Source organism: Chionomys nivalis, chromosome 6 (assembly GCF_950005125.1).
Source record: "Chionomys nivalis chromosome 6, mChiNiv1.1, whole genome shotgun sequence".
Classification (NCBI taxonomy): Eukaryota; Metazoa; Chordata; class Mammalia; order Rodentia; family Cricetidae; genus Chionomys; species Chionomys nivalis.
Genome location: NC_080091.1, coordinates 65911792 through 65927757, shown reverse-complemented (window position 1 = coordinate 65927757; position 15966 = coordinate 65911792). Strand labels below are relative to the sequence as shown.

At 44.1% G+C, this 15966-nt stretch overlaps 1 protein-coding gene across 1 annotated transcript in view; it reads left to right on the top strand.

Moving 5' to 3' along the window:
• Positions 1-15966, top strand: part of Rell1 (RELT like 1) — a 58196-nt gene that overhangs the window by 33371 nt on the left and 8859 nt on the right. Inside the window, exons 3-6 of the mRNA XM_057772032.1 lie at positions 1050-1121; positions 6156-6213; positions 6625-6861; positions 8941-9079. Of these exons, the coding sequence (XP_057628015.1) occupies positions 1050-1121; positions 6156-6213; positions 6625-6861; positions 8941-9076 (503 nt within the window). The 3' untranslated portion in view covers positions 9077-9079. The remainder of the gene's footprint in view (positions 1-1049; positions 1122-6155; positions 6214-6624; positions 6862-8940; positions 9080-15966) is intronic.

Genomic DNA, 15966 nt, shown 5'->3' with positions numbered 1-15966 from the left:
TGATGGGCCTGAGGGCTAGTGGATCACTCTCTAGTCCGCTCAGCTCCTCTGTGGCATCTTTGTGGAGAGGTGATATTTGGAGCTGGTCACCTGTGGAGCATACCCGCAGGGCCCTTGGGAAGGTTCCTCAGTCCTTGCCAGCCTGCCAGACTGTTGATTTTTCCGCCCTCGCTGACCTTTGAGGCTGAGGCACACTGGTGACCATGATGAGTCACCAGCAGCAGTGAGCAAGCCAGCCGAGTGTTTGTCAACAGAGCAGAACCGGTGGAGGCTGGCTCAGCCAGCAGCTTCCACTTTGACTGTCCAAACATCCGTGGGCCGTGGGAGACAAGCTGCTCTTGGGGTGCAGAGGGCATTTTTGCAGGTCCAGGGGTGAGCTATTGCCCTGCTCCATGCATCTTCCTAAGGAGGATGCCGTGTCTCAGTGCAGTCTCTTTCTTCTGTCTTGCTAAATAAATTATACAGATCGGTTTCCAAGTGGATCTTTGTTCTTCCTCTTGCTGACTGTCACATGTACTATTGGTACTGGGTTCTCAAAGTAAACTGAATTTGTAAACAAATAGCTAGTACCCAAATTTAGGTATCTTGTTTTATAAACATGGGTGAATACTTACTAATTCAATTGAAAACAAGTCAGTAAACCAGCTTTAGATAGTAAGTCTGCAATTAGGTAAAACCCAAGGAAATGGTATTTCTTTTCATTAGCCTTCTTCTTGTTTCCCCTGAGGGTTTAAGGTAATAAGGCGAAAAATGAGCATTGGGGACAGATATATGCATTATGGTATTATCATACAAAATAAGTGGATGTTTGATCTTAAGGAGAGCCCTGAGCCTTTTTCATTTAATTTATAAATGTGCATTCTGCCAAGGATCTCAAACTGTGATATTGAGAAGGTGGGGGCTGAAGGACCAACGCCAGAGTCTCAGCACTGGGTAAGGGTGCTTGGACTTTCTGAAAGTTGTTCAGTGAGGTCTTGGGCTCTAAGATGGATGTCTACCTGACTTGGTGGTGACATTTGTAACACTGTCCTGTCTTTTTTCTCTTGTAGAGTTGAATGATAGTATAAATGAAAACAGTGATACTGTTGGACAAATTGTCCACTACATCATGAAAAATGAAGGTAGGAATATGTTCATGTTTTGGGGTGTTTCATTCTTATTAAAAATCTCCCTAGAGTCAGAATTTGAACGACTTCTCGCTGCTTTTATCTGAGCTCTGTAATACCTAAGCTTTTATCACTGTACCAGGGGGAGATTCCTTGGTGCGCGTTTGGTGGCCTCAGCATCACACAGAGCCAGCTCTCAAGTTGATAGCTTCTGGTCAAACTGTCTCACCATGGCTGGGCTGTGTGTCACATGACTTTGTAAAGCCTCAGTGTCCTCCTATAGAGTGAGAATCACGCTCACACTCGCTATGCAGTGCTGTGGAATAGCACACACAAAGTACTCCATGCCATAAGGGTTTACATTTTACCCGATTTCTGTTGGCCACACTTAAAAACCATAATAAATATAAAACATAAAATTTACTGTTTCAAGGAACTCTGGAGATGGGTCAATGGGTAAATGCTTGTTTCATGAACATCAGATATGACCTTGATCCCCAGCACCCGGGTAAGAACTAGGGAGTGTCAGTAAGTTCCTGTAGCTCCAGTGCTGGGCAGATGGATGCAGCAGGGTTGAGTGTACCGACCAGCCTGTTTAGCCAGTTGGTGAGCTCCAGGTTCAGTGAGGGATCCAATAAGAGGATTGAGGAAGGCGCCCACTTTGACTTCTGGCCTCCATGCATGCGTGTGTGGACATACGCTCTCCCACATCACCCCCCCCCACACACACACACACTTTCACCAGTTTAACCATTTGGAAGCAGAGATTTCCGTAGCATCCATGTCCATTCTAAGTGTTAGACAAGCATCATCACTGTTCCAGAACTTCTCAATCCCCTACACTGAAATATGCCAGCTGTCCTCCCCGTTCCTCCCTCCCCAACTGCTTACAAGTACTGCTATGCTTCTTTCCTCTATGGTTTGTATCTTCTTGGAAGGGCTTCAGCATTAGGACTTAAGCATTTTTTGTTTTGTTTTTTTCCATATTTTTTCTTGAGATAGGGTCTCATGTAGTCCAGGCTGGCTTTGAACTCAGTATATAGCTAAGGATGGTCCTGAATCCCAGGTCATCCTTCCCCTACCTCTTAAATGCTGGGATTATAGACATGTGCCACCATGCTCAGACTCACGAAATTTGTTTTAAGCCAACTTTTTTTTTTTTTTTTGGTTTTTCGAGACAGGGTTTCTCTGTAGCTTTTGGTGCCTGTCTCGGAACTAGCTCTTATAGACCAGGCTGGCCTTGAACTCCCAGAGATCCGCCTGCCTCTGCCTCCCGAGTGCTGGGATTAAAGGCATGCGCCACCACTGCCCAGTTTAAGCCAACTTTTAAAGTGAAGAATTCAATTGTTATTAAATAATTTAGGGTCATTGTTCTGAACACTTCGGGGTTATCTTAATAAGATAATATTTTCTGTTGGTATAACTGAGTACCACAAGCTAAATTTCTAAAGAACAGAAGTTTATTTAGATCACCACTCTAAAGGCTAGCGAATCTAAGCATGGGGCCAGCTTCTGCTTGGCATCTGGAGAGGACCTTCATCACTGCATTCTGACCTGGGGACATGACAAGACAGAGCAATCATGTCAAAAAGAACTTGCCTTTATGACAAAGCCACTCCTTCAGTAATCCAGGAATCCAAGAACCCGTGAGTGGACCAATGTATTCATTAGGGCAGAACCCGCCTGACCCAGTCACCCCGAGGCCCCACCTCCAAATACCATCAGTATGACTTTGGGGAATAATGTTCGCATCACATGAATGAATTTTAGGACACACCCAAACCAGAGCAGATTCTCTGCTCTTAGTAACTTTTAAGGTCTGTGGCACTCCTTGCCCTTTGCTATGGTATGCGTTTCCTCAGCAAGTACCCCCTTTCTGCCGTCAGCCTCTTTCTGGGACCCCCCCCCCTCCACACACACACACATACTCTTCAGCAAGAGTGCCCACCTGGTCCAGCCTAAGGTTTTCACTTGTTTTCCAGCAGTGCTTTATGTCTTTGACTTAGATCCAGTAGTTTGCTGTGTGATCTCTTCTAACTCTGAATACATCCGTGTAAAGTTGGCATGTACTCAGTTGACAGGTGAAGGAAGGGAGGCTCTGAGGGTCAGGCTCCAGGGGCTAGTGCCTTCTGCCTGCTTCCAACTACAGTGCCCCTTTCAACCAGATGATATTATTTCTCTCTTTCAGTTTTGATAGTTTGCAAAAAAAAAAAATGTAGATAACAAACTTAGAATTTTTTTAGAACAAGAACAGAAAAACAAGAATACTTGGATCTGGGTCTGTCTTCCCAGGCTCCCTTCAGGGCATAGGCTTTGCCAGTGCTGAATTCAAGCACACTAGTTTATAACCTAGGATTTTTTTCATGTTGACTCTGAGGCTAAAATTCTCTACTGTGTGGAACAAGCACATTGTTACCCCAGCTTATTTTCTGTTGTTAGCACAACTTCAAACTTTATTTCAACTTAGACTCCATTGTTATTTTCCAAAACAGACACTCTCTATGTTTGTAAATTATAGCAATACTTCAAACTTTCCTAAGAAATTAAAAAGGACTCAAAGGAAGCACACACTCTCCATTAACATTTTCCCACGTTGATTTGCCCCTATCTCATCAGCGTAGACTCAGATATGATCGGGTAGCTCATTATGAATAACAAAAGACACTTTTGTTTGACTAATGATGTTCACTCAGGAAATTCTCAGGGTGTTAAGAGCTCTCTGACACACCCACACACTGCGTTTTCTCCCCAATGCCGAGAGTTGGAGTAACCCTAGTGCTGCTATCTCTTAACTTATCTTGCCCTATAGAGCCTAGCTGAGCAATGTTTGTGTGGTCACGTGGTTTTCACGCATTGTATAGAAGTTTGGAGAGCATTAAGAACTAATAAATAATTTGGCATTTTACTTACTAAGCATTCATCATTTGTAGGGAACTGTTTTCTCAGGTAAATTTAAACAACTCTCTTTTGAATGCTTATCATTATAAATTCTATTACAGCCAGCATTGGCATCATTACTATCTTGTTGTTTTTCTCTTCTGTCAGGGGCTGGAGAGGTGGCTCAGTGTTTTAGAGCACTGCCTGCTCTTCCAGAGGACCCGAGTTCAATTCCCAGCACCCACATGGCAACTAATTACTCCAATTACTAATTACTCTAATTACTCCAATTCTAGGCAAGACACCAATGCACATTTAAAAAAAAAAGCTAATGTTCTCTACTGTCAAGTTTGGTAAGCGATGGCAGAGTGCAAACTGGCCATTTACCGTGTATTTTATATAAGCCATATAGGAGACTACATACCTCTGTTAGTTCACCTTGTTATTTCTAATGAAACGTACAGAGCTCGTGCTTCTCAAAGGAAGAGGGGTTGCTGTGGCTCGCAGTTTGGAGGATGGAAGTCCAAGATCAGGCAGCCTCATTGATCTGACCCTGGTGAGGGTTCACTTGGCTGGGTCACATCTTAGTGGATGGCAGCATGTTGGAAGCGTGGGTAAAGGAAGAGAACACACGTTAGCTGGGAAGCCTGGCCAAGCACAGGCTCTACCCCTGAGCTACACCCGCAGCCCTCTCGTTTTTATACCAACCCCTTCTTGAGGACTGAGGGAGAGCGCCTGACTTCTGAGGGCCGTGTCCCAGTAACCTCCTCACTTTCACTCACTGTTCAAAGGTTAGACACTTCCCCTAGTGCCACCTCCCACGTGACCAGTTGGCTGCCATCATGCACCAAACTGGAGGGAGAATAGCATCAAAGGGTATGTTGCCAAGGATAGCAATAATAGCACTTACAGAAGCCATACTGGAGACCAAGCTCCTCAACACAGAAATCTTTGGGAGATGAACCACATCCAAACCAAAGCAAACCCCAACCTATTACTTGGAAAAAAAATTATTTTCCTGGATCCTCATTAATAGTCAGAAGGAAAGATGACATATATCACAGGATTATGAAGTGTGTTTTACATAGTCAGTGTGTCTTTTTTGTTGTATGGGTGGACATATTATGATCTAATTTTAGTGCTTTTTAAAAAAAATAGCAAGCGCTTTTGGTTTTACATCAGAACTTGTGTTTGGCAGTGCTTTTACACAGCCTCACAGTTGTGAAGGGCAAAATGTCCTTTTTTAGGAAAGGGTGACATGTGTGAGTATTTCTATAAAACACGCTCCTTCCCCATGGGTTTCTAAAAGGGGCAGTGAGCTGTTTTGCTTCCCAAGGTAGTGAAAGTCGGGGCTCATGGAGGAGCCCCAAATGAAACAAAACAGAATAAGACCTTCACTCTCTCTGATATGCTGTAGGTTATAAGTGGATATGAATCTCTGGCATTGTGTGGCCATGAGAGGATGGGGAGGGAACAAAAACGGGGCGGGGTTCAAAGGAAGTCAGACCGTGAAGCACACAGAGCGTGCACACCCTCACCTCTCAAAACTTCCAGCATCAGCTGGAATAGAGGTAGTTGTCCTCTGGGAATGTCATTTGAGTGTAAAATGTTACATTGGCTCACATGGTAAATAGTGATTCTTTTTATTTCTTCCTCTCTGGAGAATTTATTGTGGTAAGTCGTGAGAAGAGTGCTTTAGAAATCCATGGAAAGGTTAGGAGTTGGCAATAGCTTTTGGGCCCTGGCAGTTAAAGAACATAAAGACACTTGACAGCAGCTTTGGCTGACCACCGTGTAAGAAGTAGGAATGTAGGGCGTGGGTGTGGGTCAGGCCTAAGTGCTTAGGTTCAATTTGCTTTTGTTGATAACTCACGTACTTGGGATTTTAAAGAGTGAACATTGTAAGTCAAAATTAAGTTTTCCTATGTCACATGAATTTGAGTTATTTGTCCTGACTGAGGGGCTTCTGTAGTCCAAGAGGAAAGCAAAGGCAGTTGGCCAAATGGAAAGTAAGCCTTCCCCTTTCTTCATCCGGGGGCCCTGGAATGTCCTCGGGGCCCTGGGAACTCCTCTGTGAACGGAAGGAAAGCCTGAGGTGTTCACCGACAGCTTTCCTAGCATGGTGACTGTGGTTAGTCAATCACCTCAGTTAATTCTCCTTTTTCTCTTTAGCGAATGCAGATATTTTGAAAGCCATGGTAGCTGACAACAGTGTGGGTGATGTTGAAAGGTGAGTCTCTCTTCCTACAGATGGAGACAGTTTTTGTTTGTTCAGATTGATGCCAATGCGTTCCGCTCAGCCAGAGCTGGCCTCTAGCCTTGGGTAGCATTGACACTGGAGGTCAAACAAGTCTTGGCTGAGAGTAATGGCTGGTACAAGGTGGAGTGTTAGACAGAATCCTCCATCTCTGCTCACTTGGTGACTTGAGCTACTTATCCTTCAAAGTGTGACAACCTAAATGTCTCCACACACTGTCAGTGTTCCTTGGGAGGCCATAGCCCTGTGACTGCGGTTCACAGGAGTACGGTCAAGAACCACTAGGTGTTGAGGGCGAGAGCCGGGGATTAGAAGATAGAGAAGACTGGGATTCCTTCTAAGCATTTTTACCTTTTTCCTTCTTCTTTTCCTCCTCACCTTTAGCCCTGTGACCCCTAGCACTCCAGGGAGCCCACCTGTGAGTCCTGGACCCTTGTCACCAGGGGGCACCCCAGGGAAGCATATCTGTGGCCACCATCTGCACACTGTGGGAGGTGCTGTTGAACGGGACGTGTGCCAGCGCTGTAGGCACAAGCGATGGCACTTCATAAGACCCACCACCAAGTCCAAAGAGGGCCGGCCACGGCGACAAGGGGAGGTCACTGTCCTCTCTGTCGGCAGGTAAGGTATCCTGATGCTGCTTCTGTGCAACCTGGTTGCTATGGTTACAGGTTTATACTTAGCTTTTCATTTGAGGCTAAGTTCTCATGAACCTGGCTTCTTAGATGTGCCCTGGTCTGAACCATGAATGTTTCTGACAGACTGGACAGTTACTGATAGCTCATATAGAACATGTGTTAATTAAAGTGAGTAATTAATTACTCTCTGTAATAGCCGGAGCCCAGACTCTCAACTGTGTCCAAAACAAGTGTCTCTGTTTCTCTTGTGAGAATCTAAAGCAGGTGATCAGGTCAGTATGTGGCTCTTTACACAGCTGTGCAGGGCCCCAGCCCCTTCCACTCCTGACTCTGCAGGTTTGTAAACAGAGACAGTTGCAGCAGACGCTGTGAAGGGGTTCTGAGTGACATCAGCCCTGAGGGCGGTAGGTGCCGTTTGCCTCACATGCCACTACCTCCAGTTGGTCCCTTGCCTTCACCAAAGTGTCAGGCAATCAGGAAATGTCATGCTGCCTGCTGTGCGTCAAGACTAGAGAAAGACAGATTTGGTCCAGAACTTTCCACACCAGTAGCAGTGGCTGTTTTCTTTGAGGTCACCTCTGCTGTGTCTTGGGCGCCTCGGTTTTGGAGCATAATTTCCTTGTGATCCACACGTGCTGTGAAGATGCTGCTGTTTGATGGACAGCTTAGTGAGGCCTGTTGGGGACACTTGTGCAGTTTAAGAGCTTATACAGGAAGTTCCTTGCCTGGGAATGTGTCACATGAGAAAGGTTACCTGTGCAGGAGTCAGACAAGGTAAGTGCCGAGTTTAAATTAGGACAAATCTCTAGGAAGACATGTCTGGACTCATTGTATCTACCCTGATCCAGTCCTGGCATGCTTGTTTATAGACTGTTATGTCACAGCATGCCTCAGTTTCCCCCTGCACAAAATGGTATGGCAGTCCCACCCTCACCTCTCAGGGCTTCTGTCAAAGCTAAAAATGGTGACTCAGGTAAGGATTTTAGAATGGTTTGGGGCTTATAAGCATCCAAGGAACATTGGCAGTTTTAGAAATTGTTATTGTCATTTTGATTTGGTTGAGTCTTGTCCTGTGTTAACAGTAACCACAAGGCTGAGAACAGTTTGCCACTCAGAGCAGGGCAGTCCAGCTCATGACCAGATTTCATAAGAGTTCATGCTAAGAGACAGAGCCATGACATTTTTTGAATGCAGTGAACGAGAACCTGAAGCTTTCTGGACGAAGCACTTTCTGTCTTCTCTTTGAAAATGTGCTGGAAATTCTCAGCTCAGGTCCACTATGCATTTTTTCCAGGGCTCAGAATCCATCCCCCTCTTAGCTGTTGGCTATGCTGGGCATTTAATCATTACAGCTGGTTTTCAGAGTGTTTGCTTAAGACTCTCAGTTTGACAGGGCGGAGTCTCTACTTCCCAGACGCTGCCTCTTGGTGGCTGGTGATCTCATTTTACACAAAGAAAGAAATTTTTATTTTAGATCATTTTAAAGGCGATTAGGACCATAACTATATAAATGTTGTTATTGGAAGCTGGGGATTTGATAATACCATTCTAGAAAAGCACATAGAGTGGATTGCCCCAACTTTTCTCCATGGAATTCTCTTCTTTAACTTCTTGTCATCTTCAATCTTGAGGGAAAATTAACCCAAATTTGACTTTGAAAAGCAGAAGCAACTTAGTGAAGCCACCACTGGGCTCCTCTGCCTGGCAGGTGTGTATCTGCTGGGAGTGGTTATGCAGTGACCATCTTGGTTATGTCCATCTGTGCTGTAAGCCGCTTTTCCTGTTCCCCAGGGTTCTGTGGTTGATACCCATGTCACTTTTGGAAACCACAGCTCGCAAGCTAAGTGTTTTCTAGTGTGCTTTCCATGCTCCGTGAACTATCCGAGGTGGTTGCACAGGGGTCTGCGGGGGAGAGTGCCCCTCTTGGCCGGCGGGTGTTTTGTTGTGTTCTCCCTTTAGGCTGTTTATTTGGTGTCCTTAACGCAAGTGATTTTTTTTTAAATTATAGTCCCTGTTTAATGGAAAAGCAAAGCCCCATTGCATCTACCCATTCCCTCCCTAGGTTTAGAGTTACAAAAGTGGAACACAAGGCAAACCAGAAGGAGCGGAGAAGTTTGATGTCTGTCAGCGGGACTGAGAGTGTCAACGGGGATGTGCCTGTGACACCTGTGAAGAGGGACCGAAGCGGCACGGAGTAGCAGGTGAGCTGTGGGTTTGGGGACATGGGGGCTGGAGTGTGGGAGAGTAGGGAGGAGGCATGGCGAGCCCTTCTGGGGTCTGTGGCCACAGAGGAATGACATTTGGGAGGGGAATTGTTCCAAGGGGAGAGGCTGCTTGGTCATTCCCGGCTGCTCAGTCCTGAAATAATCACATAGAAACTGTATTAATAAAATCACTGTTTGGCTCTAGCTTCTTATTGGCTAACTCTTACATAATAATTTAACCCATTTCTATTAATCTGTTCTTCACCACGAGGTCATGGTCTACCAGCAAAGTTTCAGCATATCTGTCTCCGGCAGCTCCATGGCTTTTCTCTCTCTGCCTTCCTTCTCCCAGCATTCAGTCCAGTTTTCCCCACCTACCTAAGTTCTGCCCTATTAACAGGTCAAGGCAGTTTCTTTATTCATTAACCAATAAAAGCAACACATAGACAAAAGGACCTCCCACACCATATCTCTTTTTCTGTTTAAACACAAAGGAAGGCTTTAACTTTAAGATAGTAAAATTACATATAGCAAAACAGTTATCAAGCAAGAGTTACAGTTATAATATTCATATTTACTTTATCTTTTATCATAACTAAGGAAAACTATATTATTACTGTCTATTCTTCAACTCCATCAAAGACTCCAGAAGGATATAATATTACCTAAATAAACAGTAAGTGCATTGTGAGCAACTTCCAAAACTCTAGAATCGACAGAGACACCTCACTGCTTTGACAGTGACCCAAAGTTTTTCTCTACCGTTGGGGCATCCATCTTCAGCCTACAAGTCCATAGTATCCAGCAGACTTTTCCATGAAGCAGGAAATTTCAAAGGCAGCCTATATTGGCAGTTTGCCAGTCACTTTCTTCTGTATCCTGTAGAATGTCTCACAGACTCTTTCATGAAGCAGGAACCCCAAAGGATCATCTCACCTTTAGGCAAGCTCAGCAGTCATTTCTCTATGGGTCCTGCATGTCCAGTTAAGCAGTCCAGGCAAGAGCAATTTCTTGCCCAAATAGCTAACCAACTCATAAGGAGCCTCTTCGAGGCCCATCTTCCTCTTGAAATAGCTTGTGCTGCCAGGAGCAGACGTGTCTCATTGTCACGAAAAGCTCTAAGTTATTAAAACATTTTAAATGCCATATTCTGAAGGTCTCTGAAAGATTTGAAGAATACCTATCCAAAATATATTTCTATACATCTAGAAAATCTAACTAACATGGCTACAAGCTTGACTATTACGGACGAGTATCTATTAACTTGTATTTCTTAATTATACATTACATATTTAAATGAGCTACACAAACACAATACCTTAATTAAGGTCAGAAATACATATACGTATAACAAAATTGACCTTAAATTTGTATCAATAAACCAAGATACATACCAATGCAAATTATTCATCTCTATAGCATATCCCCTTCTAAATGTAAACAAATAATTATAAACAATATTTGGGTACATGGGTGTAGTTCTGTCCATACTGCTTCCTGTTGTTTGGGGGCACTGTAATCAGGTCTTTCATGGTGTATTCTGTTTGCTAGGTTTACCTCAGTCAGCAATTGGGCAAAGTAATTTTTTGAGGGTGTTCAAGGGGACCTTTCAGGGGGACTTGTTCCATTAAACTATACCAGTCTGGAAGCAATCCATAGGTTCTCATCCTCTGTGGAAATAAGAGAAGAACCTCTTTTCCAAAGCAACATATCCTTAGACATAAATTTTGAAGTCGAGCCAAGTGGTGGTGGCGCACACCTTTAATCCCAGCACTTGGGAGGCAGAGGCAGAGGCAGGTGAATTTCTGTGAGTTCGAGACAAGCCTGGTCTACAAGAGCTAGTTCCAGGACAGGCTCCAAAGCCACAGAGAAACCCTGTCTCGAAAAACAAACAAACAAACAAATAAATAAATAAATTTTGAAGTCATGATAACCTTTATAATATACATGCTTATTTACCTTAGCAGCCCATACAATGAAATGTCTCTCTGTACTTAGCTCCTTCACGGTCAAAAAATTCAAATAAAACACAATAATATGCATAATCCAGACTCTCTGTGAATTTTCCATTTTTATGTGGCTTATTTTTCTTTACTTCTTTTAATCTATAACTATCTGTACTCTGTTTCTTAAAGACTTTACCCTTTTTTTAAAGCATTTACTTTATGGCTCTCTAGTCTCTCTTTGAAGCCTACGTACATTTATCCAGCACTATGACTCATCTCAATTTGTCTTTATTGCATATCTGTAATTCTTTACTGTTCATGAGCGCTTTTTAAAATGCTACACACTTCTTAAAACTTAAGCTTCCATTACTATGGTAAATATGGTACTCCTGCTTGCCCCGCCCAGTCAAGCATGGCAGAGCCGTTTGTGCCTTTGAACCACGCACACCACCCCACTCTCAGGCACACAGCCCGTCCATGTCTCCATTCAGCAAACCTGCAGAAGTCTGCTCTCACAAACCCCATACAAATGCTCTGTAGCCGGACCTCCTGCCTGAAAGAGTCAGAGTTCACGCTGGCAGGGCCCAGAAAGTTGGCATTTTAAAATGGTGCGGCTTTTTTTCCCTACAGCTGAATCAGGAAAATCTCTTAAAGGAGCTGCGGCAGGCTGCCAGCAAACAATGAGAAGTCTGCATTTTTGTGTCTAGAATTAAGCTCTCTCAGGTTTTTAAGTGGGTTTTAGTTTGCCACGTTGGTGCCAGTTTGTTGGGGGAAAGGTCACTTGTTCTTCCCGGCCGCCTATGTATATAATAAGAGGGCTTCCCTGAAACTGGTATGACTGTGGGTACCAAGTCTTCATGATTACTTGTCTGCCCAGGGCCCCTTGTAAAGAGGCTTGGAACGTTGCAGGGTGGTGGAGACTGGTGAGCCAGGAAATCACACAGCATGCTGGAGGTGCATCACCTCAAGGCAAGAAGTCCATATTGTTACTGTTCTTTGCATTCAAACAAGGCTAAAATCTATAATTTTAGAAAGTACAATATATGAGCCTTTAAAGGGTTGGGAGCTCAGTAAACTTTTTGTATAAAAGGAAAAAAGAAACAAAACCCAGGTTGGAATGGTAGTATAGGACCATTGTAGCACTTGGGAGGCTGAGGCAAGAGGATTGTGACTTTGATACTGGCCAATGAGACACCATGTCAGAAAAAACAAGCAAAGGATACAGGGCAAAGGATGTGCATTCTTACCATGTGTAAGTAAACTGTTTGAGAAAGATTGAGCAAGCATGCTAATGTTTTGAATTGGAAAACAGGTCTCTCTCACTTATTTATTTATTTATTTTTTTAAATAATTCTCCCTCACTTATTGTAACAAAGAGAATACCCAGTCGGAATATTACCCTGCAGTACTCGGTAATAACGTTACTCCGAGGTGTCATGTCCCCCCACCTGGGAGCAATGCTCTTCACATCAGCTATCCTGAAGCATTCAGAACTCAGGGTGACCACTTCTCTTCTTTAGAAGTTTTAAGAGCTCTAAAATCAGCCATTTTCCTGTAATGACTTCCTGTTGGCTTAGCTTTCATCCAACTCCTTCCTTTCTGGCTTGAGGAGCATTTGTTGTCTTTATGCTTATTATATGTAAAAGGGCAAGGCCTGAACTTGAGGATGGAAGGGTTGGCACATATAAAGGAAGCAAGGGCAGATGAGGTCAGGCACGTCCTCGACAGTACAGTGAGCTGGTGGAACTGAACTGAGTCCGGGATCTGGCTTCCAGATTCGGATCTCTCTTTGCTACTCTAACGTAGGCTTGGGCCAGGCATGGCAGCCTTCTATGTCTCACTGGCACATGGAAAATTCACTGCCTGTCTTGGGGTGACCCTGAGAGTTCTCTGAAGTAGCAGTGAAGCCCAGGGCCTGGCGTGCTGCACATTCTAGACAGTGCTTCTGGTCAATTCAATTTGGTGGGTGAATGGAGGGATGGAGGGCATTTTGGTTGAAGCTTCTCTAATAGTCTGCAGATTCAAAAGCTAAAGACATTCTGGAAGCCATCTGGAGGGGCTGTGCTCCCTAACTCTCTAGCACAGAGGTACTGGCTCCTCTTTAGTTCATGTAGGCTTGTGTTGGTAGAGATCTGGCCCTTTCTTATTTGAGGAGCTAAACGGGGACTTTTTTGATTATTGTTTTTGGTTTTTGTTTGTTTTGTTGTTGTTTGTTTTTGAGGTACAGTCTCTTAACTATATTCATGCTGGCCTGGAATTTACCTTATAGCCTGGGCTGGCCTTGAACTCACAACAGTCTGAGCCTCCTACTGTAATTACTGGTGTGAGCTACCTTACCTGGCTTAGGAATTTTCTTTAAAGAGGAAACGCAAGGCAAAAAGTTTGACTTCTCAGTTGAGAGGAAACCAGGGAAAGAGGGTGATGAAATGGCTAGCGACAGGGGATGCCATTAACTTGGTATTCTGGTTTTCTGGACGTAGTGCTGATATCTACCATGTCATCATTATAACATTTCCTATTCCTAATGGGGTTCACACCATCACCCAGATGAAGAAACTGGTACACAGGTACATAGATTAAATATCAGTGGCCATGTCACCAAAGAGAAGTTTCAAGCTTCATAGCCAGGTCTCTGACTGTAGGATAGAACCGTGGGCCAGACCAGTCAGCCTTAGGTGCTCCTGGGGAGGAAGCCTAGGCCCTAGGTCCTGGCTGGGAGAATGTTACTATGGATCATTCTAGAACTTTGTCTATTTGAGTAGCTTGTAGTCAGGTAGGCTACTGTCTTAGTTTGGGTTTCTATTGCTGTGAAGAGACACCATGACCATGGTAACTCTTAGAAAGAATACATTTAATTGAGGTGGCTCACTTACAATTTTAGAGGTTCAGTCCATTATCATCATGGTGGGACGCATGGCACCAGGCAGACAGGCATGGTGCCAGAGCTGAGAGTGCAGACAACAGGAAGTCAACTGACAGTCACACTGAGGGAAGCTTGAGCAAAAGAGACTGCAAAACCCTCCCCCACAGTGACACACTTCCTTCAGCCACTCCCTTTGGGGGCCATTTTCTTTCAAACAACCACAGCTACTTACGTGTAAATTAATTCAGAGTAAACATTTAGATTTTGTATTAGTCATATTTCAAATGATCAGTAGCCGTCAAGGCTGGAGTCTGCCCTGTTGGGCTTTGCAGACATAGGACATGGCCATCATCCGGAAGGCAGTACTGAGCAGAGGTGCTGGGACCTCTGGTGTTAGACGTGGGCTGCTGAGTGAGCTGTGTAAATTGGAGAAGCTGATTACAGTTCGCTGTCTGGGAAGGGACAGGCCTACTATTAAAGGCTAAGGTGATGAAAGCCCAGCAAGGATGTGGGGTCATACTGACAGCGTGTATGTGACTCCTCCCACCCCCACACCCCCAGTGAGAATGTGGGGTCACACTGACAGCGTGTATGTGACTCCTCCCACACCCTCACCCCCAGCAGCATTTGGTAGCCTTAGAAGCGCAGCCCAGTGCAGGAGGAGCCAACTGCAAGGCCGTCCTCTTGCCACACTCAGCCCTGTTACAGCCACACCCTGCCCTGGTTACAGCCACACCACAATTTAGAAAGGTTAAAGGAATTGAGATTGCTCAGCTGGGTTTCATGGTCCAAATTCTGTCTGTATCAGACTTCAGGATGATCATATTACCCGAAGCCCTGACCACAGGTAACCAGTCTACAGTTTGGTGTTCTCTACAGTGCACACGGACATCTACCAGGATTACATAATTGGGTTCTGCCAGGAGGCATGGCTCCATCATGAGTCTGTTTGGAAATAAATAGTTCTTAACTGCTCATACCTCCTTTTTATATGAAATAAAGGTATTAATGCATTGATTCAAGGCAAGTGCCAAGAGAGTGTCTGGGATGGAGTTGGCTCTCAGAGAAGGGTAGTTTCCACTGTCCAAATGTGGTGTACTGTCTAAGTTAGTGAAATCATATTCTCTGACATTCCAGTTCACTATAATTAATTTTGAAATTAAAGTAAAACATTTTTATTGTAGAAATTAAAAAATTCAAAAGCAGAGAGAATAATAATTAAATATTTACACTCTGAAGAATCAAATTGAGTAACTCACTTTATAGGTAAAGTTCTTTAGCAAATGGTTAAAACAACTCATTTGGAATTGGTGGGGTTCAGAATGGACCCAGGTAGCCAGACTTCAGTTTTCACAGATGTTAACCTGGTCCAAGAAAAACAGGTAGGTTGTGTCCATGCTCATTTATGAGAATATGGACTAAGAAAAAGACGTAAGCAATAGACATTAGTATTTAAAATATTAGATATTCGTTAAAATTTTCCTATTTTTCTGAGGAAGGTATCCTTGAGACAGTTGGTCTTGACTTTTCAACCAAGAAAGCCTAAAAGTTTTCATCTGGGCTAAAATTCCTGGTTCTGGACCGAATGAGAAGATTTTCCATAAAATGTAGCAACAGCTGGATGTAATGATACACAGATACCTTTATTGCTAGCACTTGGGAGGCAGAGGCAGGCAGAACTAGAACACTCCATAGAACTAGAACAACACTACACAGAACCAGAACACTACACAGAACCAGAACACTACACAGAACCAGAGCACTATACAGAACCAGAACACTACACAGAACCAGAACGCTCCATAGAACCAGAACGCTCCATGGAACCAGAACACTGCATAGAACCAGAACACTGCATAGAACCAGAACACTACACAGAACCAGAACACTCCATAGAACCAGAACACTCCATAGAACCAGAACGCTCCATGGAACCAGAACACTACACAGAACCAGAACACTCCATAGAACCAGAACGCTACACAGAACCAGAACACTACACAGAACCAGAACACTACATAGAACCAGAACACTACACAGCACCAGAACACTACATAGAACCAGAACACTACATA